General features: G+C 42.5%; 1 protein-coding gene across 3 annotated transcripts in view; it reads left to right on the forward strand.

Moving 5' to 3' along the window:
• Positions 1-18,918, forward strand: part of NAALADL2 (N-acetylated alpha-linked acidic dipeptidase like 2) — a 740,348-nt gene that overhangs the window by 637,835 nt on the left and 83,595 nt on the right. For all 3 annotated transcript variants that reach the window (XM_053390588.1, XM_053390586.1, XM_053390587.1), the window contains one exon: positions 3,435-3,530. In XM_053390588.1, coding sequence (XP_053246563.1) covers positions 3,435-3,530 — 96 coding nt within the window. The remainder of the gene's footprint in view (positions 1-3,434; positions 3,531-18,918) is intronic.

Consider the following 18,918-nt stretch of genomic DNA (forward strand, 5'->3'; position numbering starts at 1 on the left):
GTCTAATTCAGTAGAAGGCATCTCCTTATGGTCCATCTATTCAACCAGTGATCTCTTTAGCCACTGAGAACCAGGATATTTGCATAACCACTCCCTTCATCTGCATATTTCCATCTGAGGTTCTGTTTCTTGCTCACTAGATGTCACATTTTCATCTCTGTTCATTTTGTAGACAGAAGAGGGATTCTGCCACTGTCTCCACTTGCAGTGCCAAAGCTGCATGGGTGTTCCAAATACTCAAGAGCACTGTACTATTGAGGTTCATGTTCTAGCAGGATTCCAGCAGAGAACTTATGGAAGAGGAGGTTGGAAGGGAGCTTAGACTGGGCTGGATCTTGGGAGAATAGAAAGGATCATTGGGTACTGCCTTTTATATGTGCAGATTGCTTGCAGCAGAGGGGAGTCAGTTTGCACCTTGTGTGAGAATTGTGATTATCATATCTGGTGGACTTGTGGCAAGGTAACGGGTTCCTGGGAAATGATTTACAATGAATTGAAAAAGATGCTTAAATTGACCACCACCACCTTCAACCCAAAGCATTTTTGTTGGGGATAATAGGGACGGAAATTCCCCAAAAGCTGACTAACCTTTTTTATGTATGCAGCAACTGTAGCTAGAATTTTATATGCACAGAAATGGAAAGACGAAGAGACTCCAGCTAAGGAAGAATGGCTTATAAAACTGGTGAACTATGGAGAAATAGTGAAACTGACTGCTAAAATAAGAGGACAAAATGATTGTATTGTCATAGAAGGAGGGAGGCCATTGGACCTATTGAATTATCATTCTTATATGAAATCATATGCAGGATTTGAGATATGAGCAATGGAAGAATGTAGAGAATGGATTTTGGGGGCTTAGAAAATAAATGTAGATGTGTTTTAATGCAACTATTAAGTGGAATATTAAAAAAAAACGGGAGGAGGGATGGGAAGTCAAAAAGAAAATGTGTAACAAAAAAAGATACATATGATTGGAGTTATGTAATAATTTGGAAGATTTAATAACAATAATTATAAAATGAGAGAGAATTGTGATTAAAAATTGCTAGAAGCGTTTGCCAAATTTATTTTGCATGAAATGCCACTGATGTCTAAACTTGTTTAAGTGAAACAGCCAAGCTCGGTTCTTTGTAGAAAAGGAGCACACTGAAGTTTAAAACAACCAGAGACCCTCAGAGCAGTGTCCTATCTGTCAGAAGCAAGCTGGGAAAGTTGCAAAATGCATGGCACAGCAAATCAATCCTGTTAAATCTTCCAGTGGCATTAATATCACTTCCAAAGCAAAGGTTTCAATTTCAACACTTCACAGTAATATATGGTCTCTAAAAGGAAAACTTTCTGGCAAGTCAGGAATGGATTAATCACGCTTTTGATACTAACCATTCCAAAATTCAGGACTCTACTAAATGTGGATATAAGGACTTGAGCATCAGGCAGCTGACTTTTGAATATCAGCAGTTGTCAGACATGGAGAGAAGCTTCAAAAACGTATTTCCAAACATACAGGTGCTTATCACCTATGGCCAAACACAGCTAGAGGAACATTTGAAAACAAAATCTCCAGCAGAACTGCATTCAGAGTTCATCAAATGTGCCATTATCTTCCCTGGCTCACACTCAGATGCTAAATCAGAAATGAGGGACCTTCTTTCAGCCAGAGGACTATATTCTGTCCTGGTCAACAAGCCCTAGGACCACTTGCTAGTGCTGGGTGGGGACAGAAGCAAAACTGGGTGCCCAGTCAGGCTTATATTATGAACACTGAGAACTGTGATGTGATGAAGCAGCAGCACAACCTCTGCAGTGCAAATTGGTTGCTTTCAGATCATTGAATTACTTCCATATGTACCGAATCCACAGTTGTGCTTCTGCATTTGGGAAAGATACACATGGAGGTCCTTTCTTTAAACTGAAAATTAGTAGACGCTACCAATGGGTTTTGAGCAGTAAGGTGCAACAAGGAGCTTCTGCCAGCAGTATATGTGAGGTCTTAGCAGACCACGAGCTTAACATGAGTCAACAGTGTGATGCAGTGGCAGTTTTAAAAAAGAGCTAATGCTATTCTAGACTGCATCAACAGAAGTCTGCGCAGCTCTCAAAAACAGAAACCCAAAGATGTTGCCAGTTTGACTGTTTGATGATCAGCCCTCAAGAGAATGAATTCCCTATGAGTGTCTATGCAATAGAGCCCGGTTTTATAAAATTCCTCACACTAGCTACATCTCAGGAAGATAAGCCAGGCCTTCTGCCTAGATCCTGAAGCACAAAAAACAGGAGTCCATAGAACCAGCCAAGCCTAGACTATGCAATCAACAGCTGTGCATGATGCAAGTATTGCAGGACTGTACCACTTCAGACAGCAGGTAGGAATCAAACATATACCAGTGCAAAACCCCTGAGCAAAGAAAGCAAAGCCTTGATTTCCCCTGTTTTGTGCTCCTCTTGAATTCCCATTGAACTAGAACATTAAAAAATTAGGTTCCTATTATTTTTGCTATTATTAGTTCTTAATTTGTATGCTGCTGTTTTGAGTGTGTGATTTAGTTTAAGTTGGAGATTGTATTATTTATTTATTTTATTGTTCTGTTATTGATTTGTTAGCTGCCTTAGTTTGCTTGGAAATATTGATGGGATAGATTAAAACCAAAAAAGCCCAAACCAAATGCATAAGCGTGACACAGTGAGCACCTGATTAACAAGTAGTGTTAATTTATTACTGTTAATCTCGGGAACTCAGTAATAAACAATGGTCCATCTCTGAAAACTATCTACTACCAGTTCTTCAAATAAACTAGCTCTTTTTTTAATGAAGTTCACTGTTTTGCACTTTAGCACAACATCTTGAATGCCAAAAGAAAAAAGGTAAATAGGATAAATGGATGAAACTGAATTGAACTGTAAACTGAACTAGTTCAATTTCTAAATGGATGTACATGAACAGGAATTAGTTCATTTTTATAATTAACATTCTAAGCTATGCCTACTACTGAAGGGGAGGGATGCAGTTCCTCTTGAATAAATAGTTTTGTGTTTTATGGCTCTAATTGTCATGCATATATAATTTCTGACAAGCCAATTAGTCATTTCAAGTTTTGGAATTACTAGCAATGCACAAATGAAATCAATATGGATTTTTCTCCCCTTAGGCGTAATAATGCATTGAACGGGGAAGTACATTTACTGAGATAGATGTCATTTCAGGAGAACACTTTTTTTTTACAGTAAAGATAACTGTATCCCTTTTTTCTGTTCCAGAGTTTGGAACAAGTAAATTAGATCACTAAAATGAAGTCTAATCATCAGCACAACTTTAAAACAATTTGAGGTCCTTTGAACCTTCAGATAGAATCCAATAAGGCATTTGAAGAAGGAAATCAATAAGTAGTCTTAAAGGTTCTCTCCCTCTCCTTTTCTCTTTTTTTGTCACACAGACGGCAAGTTTTCTCTCTGAAGCCCTTTTCCCTCTACATTCAACAATATCCAACGAACTAGTGTCTTCCTTCAGCCTGCATGAATCCATCGCAAAGGTAGAGGAAATTTAAGATGTCTCGCTCAGTAATACAAGCATTCCTTTCATGTTAACCAATTATGAATGAATCAATTTCTGTTTCAAAGGTGTTTCAAAAATATTTGTATGTGCCAGACTGGCTGGTTATTTAAATGCATTAGAGTGCATTTCACATTCTCAGTATTCAGAATACGAAAGCTTCAGAATCTGTTTATATTTAAAATATTTGGGCCTCACTGACATACTGATTGTCCCATGGTTTGCTTTGGTGTTATTGTTGTTTTTTAAAAATATTCCGGTACTTCCACAATAGATCACAACCTGAAATTTGGTATACACAGAGATAGTCAATGGTGTTCATCATGCTGACTAAAGATGATGTTAGGTTCTGTTTGTCTTGGTAGACAATCCTGTATTCTTGGTAGAGTATTTTCAAGTTTTTCCATCTCCAGGTTTTCCCTTTTAACCTCTTCTTCCTTCACCAAAAACCTCTTATCTCCTACAAGAATATAGAAATGTACTACACATATTTGATTCAGAAACTTCTTATGAACTTACTCAATTTCTTACAGTTTAATATCCCCTTCCTTCCATCATGGAACCCAAGGTGCTATAACTGTGGTTCCCATTCACTGACCAGAACCAAACCTGCTTATCTTCAGGCAAGGTAGTGACCTCATGTGCCTTCAGGTCATAGGATGGTATACCAAGGATGGGGACCTTGTGGAACACCAGACGTTGCTGAACCACAGCTCCCATCATCCCTGGCCTTGAACCATGTTGAATGGAGCTAATGTGAGTTGGAGTCCAACGACATCTTGAAAGCCACAGGTTCCCCCAATTTCTTATACCTTCTAAAGAACAATAACCCAACAAAGAAGGCAAGCTCCTTTCTTCTCATCTCTGAAGCCCTTTTTATTGACCAAAGCAGCTGCTGTGGGCACATTTCCATCAGAGAGAAGGAAAAGGAAAACCATGGAGATTGTTCATTTGTGGATCTAGCAGGCAGACCTGGAAACTGCTGTGCGAAGGCTGCCACTATATAGGGAAGAGAGAAGATTTCTTGTCATGGCCTGTTGGAGTTTTTATGAAGCCTTAAACTGGGAATGCTGCAGATTAAAGAACATTTGTTGTGCAGGATTCCCCTTTCGCCTTTCTTGGCAAGCAAGACAGCTGCTTTGACACCCGTCCTTGACACTAAAAGGATTTCAAAGGGGATCCCTGTCACTCCATCCTTGGACCCTGAGGTCTGGAGAACGAACAATTCATCAATCCTGTTTACAGGAAGAATTACAGTCACCGTTAAATCATCTGCATTTGAACAGTCCCTGTGGTATGTGCTGGAACGATTAGCAGTGACAGAAGTGCTTTTGGATAGGGAGATGGCAGTTTCTTTGAGATAATTATCACATGAAATTTCAATGTGGTGGCGGTGGTAAGGAAACTAATTTGTAACCTCTTTCTCAAACACCTCCATTGGCCTCCACCCGCCTCAGTTGAGCAGGATGACAACTCTCACATTTAGCTATATGAACTCCAGCACTGATGTACTAGGTAATTATAGATGCTGGACTTAATGATCTAATGGGTAATAGTCTTAGCTGGTACAGTGGTACCTCGGGTTACGAACACTTCAAGTTACAGACGCTTCAGGTTACAGACTCCGCTAACCCAGAAATAGGACCTTGGGTTAAGAACTTTGCTTCAGGATGAGAACAGAAATCGTGCAGCAGCGGTGCGGCAGCAGCAGGAGGCCCCATTACCTAAAGTAGTGCTTCAGGTTAAGAATAGTTTCAGGTTAAGAACGGACCTCCGGAACGAATTAAGCTCTTAACCCGAGGTACCACTGTAATGCATTTCATTTCGCCAACTTGAAATGGTCCCCTATCGAAATGGCAATCGTATTACTTCATTTGCACCAAAATGTAGTAAGCTGACCCTCCAATGTTTGAGGTTCCTCCTGCTCATTCTGTTAAGTGGGGCCCTAAACTTCTGCCCCCAAATTCTACTGGACTCCAGAGTCCATTCCCCTCAGGTAAGATATGAGCCAGGGCCAAGATGAACCTCCGGAGAAGGAAGGGCTAAAAACGTCAGCTGCCTCTGCCTGAATATGGCTTAGCTTGACTAGAATTGGAGCTCAGCAAGGAAGCCTTGGTTAAATGTTTGGGGTCTCTTGCCCCCACCTCCACAATTCCCTGACAGCTCCAACCTTCCTTGTGGGAAAATGCCTTACATTTAGACAGAAGAAGCAGGTCACAGGTCACAGAGAGCTCCCTTTGAAGGTATCCTCAGCTGCAAATAAGGATAATGTTTGGATTGTCATTTCCAGCTGGGGGTTATGGGGTCTGTAACCTATGATTCCTCATAGGAAATGTCATTCAGCAGCCTGTTGTTCCATCCTACCCTCTCTCTCGTTTAGGAAAGCAGAGCAAAGAAGGGAGTAAACAGCAACAAAGGATTAATTTGGAGTTTTTTCAAGTGTTCAGATCAGATACTTTTGGGGGGGTGGCTATGAGGTGGGATTTTTTTCTAGTACTTGACTGGAAGCCCCAAAACATTTGTCACTGTAAAAAGGGTGGGTTTCTGTGCATGTCCAGTTTCAATCCAGTTTCAATCCAAACAAATCCAGGACAATTCCTGAAATGGACTGCTTCGCCCTGATAATCATTTTATGGCTTTTAATAGGTAGGCACACTCTGAGAAATACTTTTCCTCTTTCCAGATTTCAGTTAATACCATCCACTGTGCTTGAAGGGAGAAACCCCAGCACTTTTTGGAGTCTGTGGCATCTGCAATGGCAGGGAAATTGGGGATTTGCCACACAGTTCATTTTTGTGTCAGAGAGTACAGGACTCGAATTCTTTTACTGAGTTGTTGGAGGAATATGTAACAAATTTAGAAAGAAGATAGAATGTGTGGATGATGATTATGATGGGCAAGAAGTGGCTACATTAATATGAACCCTTGGCAAAGCAAGACAAATATGCATGTGTGCTTGACACTTCAGTACAATAAATTACTTTTCTGGGGTGTGAATTCATAATTTTGAACTTGTAATTGCATACAGTTTATCTTGTTGCGTGGACGTTTTAATTTATTAAACACATTTATGTAGACCTGTTGTGGCTTTTGGCAGGACCAAATGCATTTGAAGTGAACTCTCTGTAAAGTAAAACGAGTTTGGTGTTATCCCAGCAGGCCTAAGGGCCTTGGGTTGCTCTGGGAAAGTGCCAGATCCACTGAGGTGGCCAGCGCCTTTTGAAACCCTGCCTAATTGGGGTTCTAAAAAAGTTTATGGGTGCAGAAGTTCCTCCACTTCAGAACTTGACCTCCCATGAGTCAGAATGTGGCAGAAAGGGTGATGTAGCAGGTCATAGCTAGAAAACTCACCCCTGGCATCCTCTTGTGTGTTTACTTTAATGTCTGGAGAGGGTGCTGATTACTCAAGATCAAGACTGATTTACAGCAGACCCTGAACCACTCCGTACAACCAGTGCTTTCCCCCCAAAAAAGTGTTTAGGGGTACTCTCCTTTTTCAATTGTATTGAAATACTGCCCCTCAATGAGGCCAAAGTAGATTCACAAAATGTTTAGGGGTATGCATACCCCTGCGCGCCCCCCCCCCCAAAGCACTGCGTACGACTAAACTCCTGAGCTTTGGGAGAGCAGGGAATCCGCGATCACCGAGCTTGTGTGGCCTAAGGTGAAGCTTAGGTAGTCAGTTCATATATATTTCCTGTCACTTCTTTTCCCTGCTCATGTGAATGTAGGCAGGGCTATTGTGTGGCAAGTTCCCGCCTCCCCCCAGTGGAAATAAAAACACATGACACAGTTATTTAAGGCTGATGGGCTAAATATGGCCACAACTTTATTGGTTACAGGTGATAAGCGGTATTGGCTTAGGCATTGGTCCTAACCGACTATCCGGCTTCAGCCTGTTCGCTTGAAGTCTGGGAAGGGTTAACCACCAGTAGGGGGAGCCCTGCTGATGCACATCAACTAGGAACTCCCCCGGGGTCACTGCTCAGGGGCGTGCCTTAATCCCTCACCTCCCAGGCTTCGGACAGGCCCACGCCCCCTGGAATCCTTTATCGGACTACCCTTCAATATGCGAGGGAGGTGATGGCGCTTCCTCCCACCCCCCTCTACATAACAATACCAGAGCAGCTAGAAGCGGCAAAAGAGGGAGATCCCTGGCCATACCTGTGTTCAATAGAGCAGGCCATGCCTCCTGGGCCAGCCAATTGGCTGGCCAGGGGATGATGCGCCCAGGGATTCCCTCAATCGCGCGGAGGCTGAGAGCCAGCCACCGTGCGCACGGTGGGAGTGTGAAGCCTGCAACCCCACCTGCTTTCTAAGTCAGAAGTGGCTTTGCCAGTTGTGTGGGCTGGAGATAGAGTTTATGGAGGGGGGTCCCCGAAGGTGCTCACTGTGGCCTAATTTAGGGACTGCCCTTTTTGAGGAGTCTTAAAAGCCAGTTGTTTAAGCAAGGGCCAGGACTCAGGAGCAGAGCATCTGCTTTGCAGGCAGAAGGTCCCAGATTCAACACCCAGCTTCTCCTGGTCGGGTTGCGAGAGACACCTGTCTGAAACCCTGGGCAGCCACCCTAGTCAGTGTAAACAATGTTGGGTGGACCAATGACGTCACTCACTATCAGGTAACTTCCTATGTTCTGATGCCCCTATGTTCCTTTGGTGATTTTTTTTTAATCATTCTTGTGTCCAGGACGGATCTTCAAGGGGATAATAGAAAGCATCCGAATAAATATAGAGAGATGCTTGTGTTTCCCTGCAATAGCAAAACTGAAATGGAAACTGTAGCTTTCATTTCTGTGAAATGGTTCCATATGCATATATCCTTACAGCAAGGACCAAGCAACGTGTTACATCAAATATGTTTTTTAAGGTTACCAGATGTCCCCGTTTCCCTGGATTTACAAATCAGTCCCCATATAAAATCCACTGAAGTTGAAAACTGTCCCCGGATTCATTGAAAAAAATCTGGTAACTTTATATTTAGATGCTTGACTTGAATGTTTTTAAAATCAAACTATCAGATGCAGGGGCTCCCAGATCATGATAGGGAGAATGGCGGGATGGAGGAGTTTAACCTTTTGCCTCTCTATTACAGCCTTAATGACACACACACACCCCTCAGAAAAAAATCTTGCTACTTGTATTAGGATAGGGTTTCCAAAACTTAGCTCTCCAGCTGCTTTTGGACTACAGTTCTCATAATGGCCACTGGTCCTGCTAGCTAGGGATGATGGGAGTTGTAGTCCAAAATCAACTGGAGACCCAAGCTTGGGAAACCCTTTATTAGGAGCAAGCTCAGAAAGGTGTGTGTGGTTTTTTCTGGTTCTACAGAAGGGAGAGAAAGGGTTAAACTCTGCTCTATCCCTGTGGTCCTGCAGCTCTCTGCCCCCAATAGCTGCTACGTTGGTCTTTAAAAAGAGTCACACTCAATCCAAAAATGTGTTTCACATAATATGTTTGGCCCCACATGACAGCACAAGACCAGACCTGCTGGGACAGGTCAATGGCCCACATAGACTAGCATCCTGTTCTCACAGTGGTCAACAAGATGCTTATAGGAAACATGAAAGCAGAAATTGAGCACAATAGCATTCTGCCTTCCTGAGGTTTCCAGTGTCCAAGCAGATGCCTATGGGAAGCCCATAGTCAGGACCAGAATGCAACAGCACATGCTTCAAACCCCCAGTTGCACTAGTAAGTTTTATTTAAGGTGTTGAGGACCAGGTTGTGCTTAACATGTACTCGCAATTTTCTTTTTACATTACCAGCCACTTGAAGAATCCAAACTGCTTATTATACATATCCTTCCTCTTTATTTCAGACAGATGAGAGTTGCTCGGTTTAGTGGATGGTTTCTTTTGCTTCATCTGTCTTCACGTTCTTAAATTACCAAGGCAGCTAAGAAGTTGGGAACTGTTCGAAGAGGAAGGAAATATTGATGCAATCTAATATTTTTAGCGCGTGTTGTTAAGGTTCTTCCATCTTTCCAATTGTCTATTAGACTCCAGCAGAACAAAATCCTTCTGTAGGACTTCACCTATATGATTCAGAGTCTAAAAATACCATCTGTATACCATCTGCACATTGATCTTCGGTATAGTCCCCTAGAGGAAGAGAGAGCTCAATAAAGTTTTATTTACTTTAAATGGAGTGTAGGGGAGGAGGCGGGGTAATTTAATTTCACCTGTAATGGAAATGTCTGAGATGGTACATGAAAGGGAGCTGCAGCTATAGAGGGTAGAACATAATTTATCTGATGAGTTCTGTGGTTAAGCATTAATATTAACACATCAGTTATCCATAGTCAATGTATGAATGGTGGTAGAATTATTATGTTGCACACACCGAAACATTGTGTGTGAGAGCAGGCATTTCTTTCATCATTGATTGATTCTGCATGTGGGTCCCAAACCAAAGCTCAAGGAAGTGCCTGTGGCTCATTGTTAAAACATGTGCTTTGCACACAAGAGGGTTGTATGCAGAATTATACTCAGAGTAGACCCAATGAAAGCAACACACTTAAAGGTAGTCAAACCCATTAATTTCATTACATCTCATCAGCTTAAGCCTACGCTGTTCAAGTTTCAATCCCTGACGTTCAGCTAAAGGATTTAAGGATTATTGGTCTGGTCCGGTCTGGGCTTTGTAAGATTCCTGTTTAGGAAAAAATAAATCTGTCAAATTCAGTTCTCTAAGTTTCTCATTTTCCCAATCTTAAATTAAGTTTCCCACATTTGCTTTCCTTTGATTATCATGAAAATTCACCAGCATTTTAGCGGAAATTTCAAATATGAAACACTTTTTTTTTTTTGCAGGCAGTCATGACTGACGTACACATTTTTGCAAGTAATTTTCCCAAGTGCAAAGTATTTTGAATGTTATATCCACCATTACAGGCATTTAACACAGATTTTTGCATATGTGCATTGTTGTATATAATACTTGCTTCGAGAACTGCATCATAAAATCCAAAGAAATGCAAATTTCAAAGGGTAGCTGTGTTTCGGTTTGCATGTTGGTTCAAGAAGTTTGAATCAGGAAGGTTCTCGTTAAAATGCAAGTGAAACCAAATTTTCACTCAGTTATTCTGTCTGACACCTTGGAGAACCAGAAACCACCTTGCAACACTGATGATTTTTTGAACCTTAAACAACTGTTCATTCTAAAAAGCCTATGCTCTAATACATGCCATGGTTGGAAGTGATTAATGTTGTTGTTGTTTAGTCGTTTAGTCGTGTCCGACTCTTCGTGACCCCATGGACCAGAGCACGCCAGGCACTTCTGTCTTCCACTGCCTCCCGCAGTTTGGTCAAACTCATGCTGGTAGCTTCGAGAACACTATCCAACCATCTCGTCCTCTGTCGTCCCCTTCTCCTTGTGCCCTCCATCTTTCCCAGCATCAGGGTCTTTTCCAGGGAGTCTTCTCTTCTCATGAGGTGGTCAAAGCATTGGAGCCTCAGCTTCAGGATCTGTCCTTCCAGTGAGCACTCAGGGCTGATTTCCTTAAGAATGGATAGGTTTGATCTTCTTGCAGTCCATGGGACTCTCAAGAGTCTCCTCCAGCACCATAATTCAAAAGCATCAATTCTTCGGCGATCAGCCTTCTTTATGGTCCAGCTCTCACTTCCATACATCACTACTGGGAAAACCATAGCTTTAACTATACGGACCTTTGTTGGCAAGGTGATGTCTCTACAGGTCATGGTTGGAAGTGATTAATATGAATATCTAAAAATGAAGAATGTGATGCCTAAGAAGGTGTACAGTACAATCCTATTGGTATAAATACTCAGAAGTAAGCCCCATTCACTTCATGTGGCACATTCGTAACTAAGGGCATATAGGTACACTCTCTTACTTTACTTAACATTGTTGTAAGTTGGGCATTAAACCTTTTAATCATAATAGTTATTAGTTTGTGTTTTCTCTTACATTTTTCTGCAGAGTGGGGACAAAGTAGAGGTAAAAATATTTACATTTTTGTTCTTTTGTAAAAGGTGGATTCAGGTGCTCTGCTAATATTGTCAGCTGATCTGAGTTTGGATGTTTGTGGAGGAAAGGAAGGAAGAGAAATTCATCTAAAGAGGAGGGAAGGGGGCAGACTTTCCCTCAAGTATTTTGGTGTGTTTGTGGGATGGCTTGCCTTAGATTTTTGTTTTGTTGTGTTCTAAAAAACTGATTGCATGATGATGGTGATAAGTTTTTGGAAAATAAGAAACTTCCCCTCTTGGGCACCTTATTTAAAGGTAGCCCAACCCCACTCTTGCAGGTTGGTGATAATGCCAGCAGCTCAAGAGCCAGTGCAGTTCTCCCTATTCCTAAAAACCACTCCATCCAGAAAACTTTGGTGAATTGTTGCTATCTCATCTAAGTCATGAGAAGGGGCTCCCACAAAAGAATAGGGTTATACTTTTTTTTCAGGACAGCATTGCTTCATGTTGTGTTACTTTTATTGTTGTTAGCCGCTTTGAGCCCGGCTTCGGCTGGGGAGGGTGGGATATAAATAAATTGTTGTTGTTGTTGTTGTTGTTGTTGTTGTTGTTGTTGTTGTTGTTGTTGTTATTCATGGAGCCATATCAGTTCTAAACTTGTTCCGGGGTTGAAAACCCAAAAGTGATGAGCAGCGCCTTGTTGGATCAGACAAGAAGGTTTAGTCTTGTTCACAATATTGTGCTGTCAGTGGGAGGAGAGGATTTGATTCAGTTCGCATTTCTGAACTCACAAAACCCACATTTTCCCAAACGATACGTGAACTGAAGCACACCTGGCCTTCCAAATTTGTGCATTATCTGAGCACTCGGGAGCTAAAGACTAGCACCTTTTCATCTTCTTATTCCAGAATTCTATCTCTCTGAACACAGCTTCTGAATTTCCTTAAGAACAACCCTTGCTCATATCAAATCGTTGCTGGCAACCCTCCCTGTGCACACCCCTCCTTTCTTGTGGCATATTAAAGTTCGGGGGGGGGCAGTGCCTGTATACCTTTGTAACAGAGAGAAAAGATTCCAGCTTCTCATACAATGCAGGCTTTTAAACTGCTGTCAGCGGGGGTCTGTCCTTGAGTTGATGGGGCTTCAAAGTGTAGCATTTCTTCCAGTGTGGAATGTTCACAGATGTACACTTCCTTTTTGCCATTCATAGATGCATAATTAAAGTCCACAAAGGGAAAAACAATATTTACTGAAAGTGAGGTTTTATATTTACCTTATATTTTGTGGGCATACTTTACCATTCCTCAGTATATTGCTCTCTCACCCCCGCCTCTCTCTCTCTGTGTAGATAGATAAGCTAGGCCTTCCAGAGATAGTGACCTTTACTACTTATAAGCTCATTATCACACTAAATTGAGCTGCCATCGGTGGAATCCTTTCTGAAGCCAGTATTTCTAATCAGACACGACCTTCCTTCATCTGTTGCAGCATGTTAAAAATTTAGAGAGAGAGAGAAAGAGAGAAAGAGAGAGAGAGAGAGAGAGAGAGAGAGAGAGAGAGGAGAAGGAGGAGGAAAGTATTTGGTGGTGTGCCAGAGAGGGGGTAAGATCCTGCCACATTGGTCTAAGTAAATGTTTGTTACTTCTAGTTAAGAATGTTGGATAATTATGACCAAAAAAGGGGAAACTGAAGCAGATTTTATTTTATTGTCCTATGTTCAGAAAGGAGAGCAATCCATTGGTGTTTTCTGTTGCTATTGTGCTCCCAACTCCTTCTGGGATCTTTACTTCCCCCTCAGGGAAATTACTGAGGTCACCATGCATAGCCAAGCCCTTTCCAGGCTCCTAATCCCTGCCTGGTCCCTGTCTGAGAGAGTGAAGCCCTGTCTCAGCCCTTTCTAGGCTCCAAGCTGATCACTATCCGATTCCTATGTGTCATTCAAGACCAAGCACTTTCTAAGCCTATCTGACTAGGATCGAAACAATGACGAAGGCTGCTGCCTCCGCCCTGGAGACTCTCAAGCCAAGTTTGGTGACAATAGCTCAAAAGGTGGTCAAACATGTAAAAAAAACAACGGGCAAAGTCACAGCAAAGTCACATTTTGGTCCACCATCTTGATTCAAAATGGTGGCTGGCATACCAATGGTGACTTTCTGCTGCCCCCATCTCAGTAACCCTTTTGGCAATGACCTGAGCCTCTCTAGCAGAGATTAGAACAGGCTTCCTCAACCTCAGCCCTATAGATGTTTTTGGCCTACAACTCCCATGATCCCTAGCTAGCAGGACCAGTGGTCAGGGATGGTGAGAATGTAGTCTCAAAACATCTGGAGGGCTGAGGTTGAGGAGGCCTGGATTCAAATAACACATGGATTAAGTTGTAGTGGATGACATCTGTTCAACAGAGTTAAAGGAGTTAAATATTTCAGTATCCACCCTTACCTAATTTAGAAGCAGGCTTGTATGTAATAATGCCATTTTAGCTTTCACTATTCCTTCTCTCTCTTTTTTGGTATATCTTTTCAATTGTCTGGCATCTTCACAGCTGGGCCTGAATAAATAAATCCTGATTTAGCAAAGTAAATATTGCTTTTATGATAATCAGTACCCAGCACAAATGTGCCGTTATTGCTGTAAATTCAACATTTTCTCTCCATTTTGAGATGATAAAGCTTACACTGGCTTTAAGGAATGTGTCCTATAATACCAATTACTGTTAATCTTTCGAGGGACATAAGATCATTCAAATCGAGCCCAAGCTGGTTGCTTGAAGGGTCATGGTTGTAATTTAAACTATGTTTTCTCACACACGAGCAGTAGAAGAATCTACAAATTCAGGGCCAATTCTGCTATGGCCAAGGGAGGGCTCACCCTTCAGAGATTTTATGCTTTCCCAGCTAAAGCTTCGTAAGATTTGCCTTGAGGGTTGGGGAAGGCAAAGATTATGCGGTGGTGCAAGAGAGAAACAGTTAAATAATTTGCCTCAGCAGCTGATGGGCACCATGTTTAAATGACTGGCTATTGGGATTAGGTTCATTACAGCTAAGTATATAATCATAGTTAATCATTCCCTGGTTTTAGGCTGGCAGAGGACCAGGGAAAATAGCCTGGCTTGGCCTTGAACAATCCAGGTCCACCCATATTTGAATTCTGCAGCCCATCTGCCAAATATATGCAGGCAGGATTGGACACCATTCCAGTAAACACGGTCTTTGGCATTATGGCTGAGGGTGTCCCAACCAAAATCGTGGTCAGCATTTTCAAACTAGAGAATGTTGTGATAAACATAAGATCCCTGCTGAAACAGTCTATTCCATGTTGTCCCTGTTCTTACAGAGCTCCTGTTCAGAATGCAACATAAGCCATGGCCTTTTCTAGCATCTCTCTCTCTCTCTCTCCTTTGTCTTGACCCACCCATCCCCACCCTAAGAGGCATTCAGCATACCATGTTGACTGAACTTACTCAGTTCTCATTGAGCTCTCTGGGGAAAGCATTTTTATTTCTAAATCATGATAAATGTTTCTTCTTGGTGCTTGCTGAAGACATTCTTATTTAGACAAGCCGGGTGGCGCTGTGGGTTAAACCACAGAGCCTAGGACTTGCCAATCAGAAGGTCGGTGGTTCGAATCCCCGCAATGGGGTGAGCTCCCATTGCTCGGTCCCAGCTTCTGCCAACCTAGCAGTTCGAAAGCACGTCAAAGTGCAAGTAGATAAATAGGTACCTCTCTGGCGGGAAGGTAAACGGCGTTTCCGTGTGCTGCTCTGGTTCGCCAGAAGCGGCTTAGTCATGCTGGCCACATGACCCGGAAGCTGTTCCCTCGGCCAATAAAGCGAGATGAGTGCCGCAACCCCAGAGTCAGTCATGACTGGAACTAATGGTCAGGGGTCCCTTTACCTTTACCTTACCCAGATGTTTAAAAAGTTCATATGAGGTGTGTGCTGTTGTTGTTGTCTGTTCTAGTCTGTATGTTTGAGATTATGGTTGAAAAGCGGCAATAATTTTATTTTATCTTTCTTGGTAAACTGTTTTGAGGATTTTTCCTAAAATAAATTTTAGGAAATAAACGAATAACTACTTTTTGCATCTTTGCGAACATCAGAGTTTCACCGCACCTTCTGATACCATGAGTGGATGGTGAAGGTTTGGCTATATAGGCATCCATACTGTGAGGATGTGTTTACTATTTAGTATACCTCTGAAATCTGGAGGTATCGTAGAATTGTAGAGTTGGAAGGGACCATGAGAGTCTTCTAGTCCAACCCCCTTCAATGAAGAAATCTTTTGACCCACGACCCTGAGATTAAGAGTACCATTCTCTACCGACTAAACTATGTCATACAGACATCTAATAAGCCCAGACAAAGCCATATTCCATGAACTTTTCTAATTCCCCTTAAAAGCCCTCTAAGCTGGTGGCCATGGCCACATTGTTTGTTAGTGAATGTCATGGTCCGGGTTACAGGCAGTCGGAGTCCCGGCTTGGTACGTCGGGACCGGGGTAGAGGTCGGGAAGCAGGAATCAGCAGCCCAGGGTCAGCAGTCCAGGGGTCAGGAAGCCAAGAGTCCACAAATCAGGAAACCAGGAGTCAGGAAGCCAAGGGTCCAAGAGTCAGGAAGCCGAAGCACAGCTAGGTGGGTAGCGTGCTGCTGTGGCAAAGAGCCAGAGGGAAATGCTAGTCTTATATACCCCTCCCGGCCCTTGCCACCAGGTGCTACGTGTCTTCTGTCAAGCCTCACCTGTGCGGCTGCACCTTGCCCTTCCAGGCCAAACTCAGGAGGGCCCCAGTCCTGCGAGGCCGTACCAGTCACAGGGCCTGGCTCCTTCACGCACTCCTGACAGTGAATTACATAAATGAATGTTGTCTGCCCTGGACCTACTGTCAACCTTGATGTGAAGTTAGAGCTCATTGGTAGAGCACAACTTTTACAGGCAGGAGGACCCAAGTTCAGTCCTTAGGATCTCCAGGAGAAGACCACTTTCTGAAACCCTGGAGAGTTGCTATCAGCCTCTGTAACCAATACTGAGCTGGATGTTCCAGTGGTTTGCTTTGGTAAAACACAGCTTTCTGTGATCCTACATTCTAGTCTTATAGAAAATGGAAGAACATTCGCTCTATCCACTTCCACCATAGCATGCATAATTCTATGAATCTATAACATTTTCCCTAGGAAAGGGGCTGCAATCCTATGATCATCTTGGTTGCTCCTGAGGAAACATCAGGGTCATGTTTGTTCTGTATACTCTTTATGCAGCATTCAATGAGAACCAACTAAACCAGTAACTGCCTCTATCTTATCACCTTTTGGTAATTGTCTCATCACCTTCTTGTCATATATGCAAGTGACCTTGACCCATCATGGGACACAAATTATTATTATTATTATTATTATTATTATTATTATTATTAGTATTAGTATTAGTATTAGTATTAGTATTATTAGTATTATTATTATTATTATCCCAGCCACTCTAGGCAGCTTCCAACACATATAAAAACATAATAAAACATCAAATATTAATATTAACAATCAGATCCAATATTTTAAAAGTCCAAAAGAAATCTTTGAAATAAACAACTTATATCAAATAAAGCAATATTCAATAATCCATTCAAATCTAATATAAACAGTAACATTAAACATCAGCAAATAAAAATTAAACAGTTTAGACTTATCAATTACAATAAAGAATTACTAATCAATAAAAATAACAGCAAATCACAAAGCATAATATAGCACAAAACATACAGATAAAAGGATCTAACTGAGAAACAAGGACACACAACTTAGGAACTTATTTTTGAAAAAATATCCCTGAACTCCTCTCTTCCTAGCTGCTTCTGCTGTTTTCAAAGTCAGGCAATCACAGGCTCAGATTTTCTGTCCTGGATTCCTTGTCACATGGAGAACCTGAACCAAAGGGTTAAAAAGCCTGTAATTTTGCATTTGTTTTGCCTTTATTAGAATGAGGTTTTCATCTCTGATGCCAGTCAGTTGCTCCAATTACAGCGAGTCCTGTGGCACCTTGAAGGCTGGCCTGTTTCTAAGATTTATACCTGCCCTTTCCTCCAGGGAGCTCAAGGTAGCGTTCATAGGAGTTCCTAGGAAGTCTCCCCTCCAGGCATTGACCAGATCCAAGCCTGCTTAGCTTCAGAAAGGTTATTGTGGCATGAACTTCCACAGGCCCGGGAGATCTTACTTCATCAGATGTGAGACAGAACAAAGCAAAGAGCTTTTTGCAGCCAAAGAGAAGGTGTGCAAAATTCAAAGTAACAAGCTGGAGCAAAAAGCTGCAGGGTGGGGGGTGGGGAGGCGAGCAGGGAGCAAAAGAAAGAGCATTCAGTAGGGTGGGGAGAAACAGCTGCAAACTTCTGTATAGGAAAAAGGCAGTATCTTTTATTCCCGGTGCATTTCAGCAAGTTGTCTCTTTCAAGCTAACTCAGAGCAGGTCTGCTGTTATGATTGAAAAAACATAATTTTGGGGGGACTGCAAATATCAGGTGGGACACGGGTGGCACTGTGGGTTAAACCACAGAGCCTAGGACTTGCTGATCAGAAGGTCGGCGGTTCGAATCCCTGAGACAGGGTGAGCTCCCATTGCTCGATCCCTGCTCCTGCCAACCTAGCAGTTCGAAAGCACGTCAAAGTGCAAGTAGATAAATAGGTACCGCTCCAGCGGGAAGGTAAACGGTGTTTCCGTGCGCTGCTCTGGTTCGCCAGAAGTGGCTTAGTCATGCTGGCCACATGACCTGGAAGCTGTACGCCGGCTCCCTCGGTCAGTAAAGAGAAATGAGCCCCGCAACCCCAGAGTTGGCCACGACTGGACCTAATGGTCAGGGGTCCCTTTACCTAAATATCAGGTGGAATTGTGAGGACCAGTTCTGTGGCAAAGAGTAAATCTCAAATTGCATTGTGAGTCAAGAATGCTGAGTTTAAAAATCACCACCACCTTATCTCTGTGTCATTGGGCCAGATTCCATGGGAGACACCACAATGATTCCCAGTGGTGCAAGTGGTGCTTTCTCTCTCTCTCTCCTCCCTCACAACATGCTCCTGCACCTCCCCATCACCATATTGGCTCTGGTGCATTGAGACAACCCCTAGAACAGCACATGGGGAAGAAGGAGAGGGGAACAGAAAGGCTTTGCACTGACAGGGACAGTCATAATAGTGCAACACTGAAATTCCTCCCTCTGTTTTCCACCTGCTAAAACCCCACTTCTCTTTTAATCAAGGTCCACTATTTATCTGTCAGGAATTTAGCCAAAGATGCCCTAACTCAGCTCTGCATATTAAATGAAGACCCTTTCCGTGACCCATTCTCGGCTGGAGAGTCCTGTTGCACAATAAGAAATCAGTCTTCTGGTGTACTTAAGAGCTGGTGTGCTTGAACACATGACCATAATGCTTTAGAGTCAAAGGTGGTGAAGTATCATCTTGAA

The sequence above is a fragment of the Podarcis raffonei genome, chromosome 5, assembly GCF_027172205.1.
Source record: "Podarcis raffonei isolate rPodRaf1 chromosome 5, rPodRaf1.pri, whole genome shotgun sequence".
Lineage (NCBI taxonomy): Eukaryota > Metazoa > Chordata > Lepidosauria > Squamata > Lacertidae > Podarcis > Podarcis raffonei.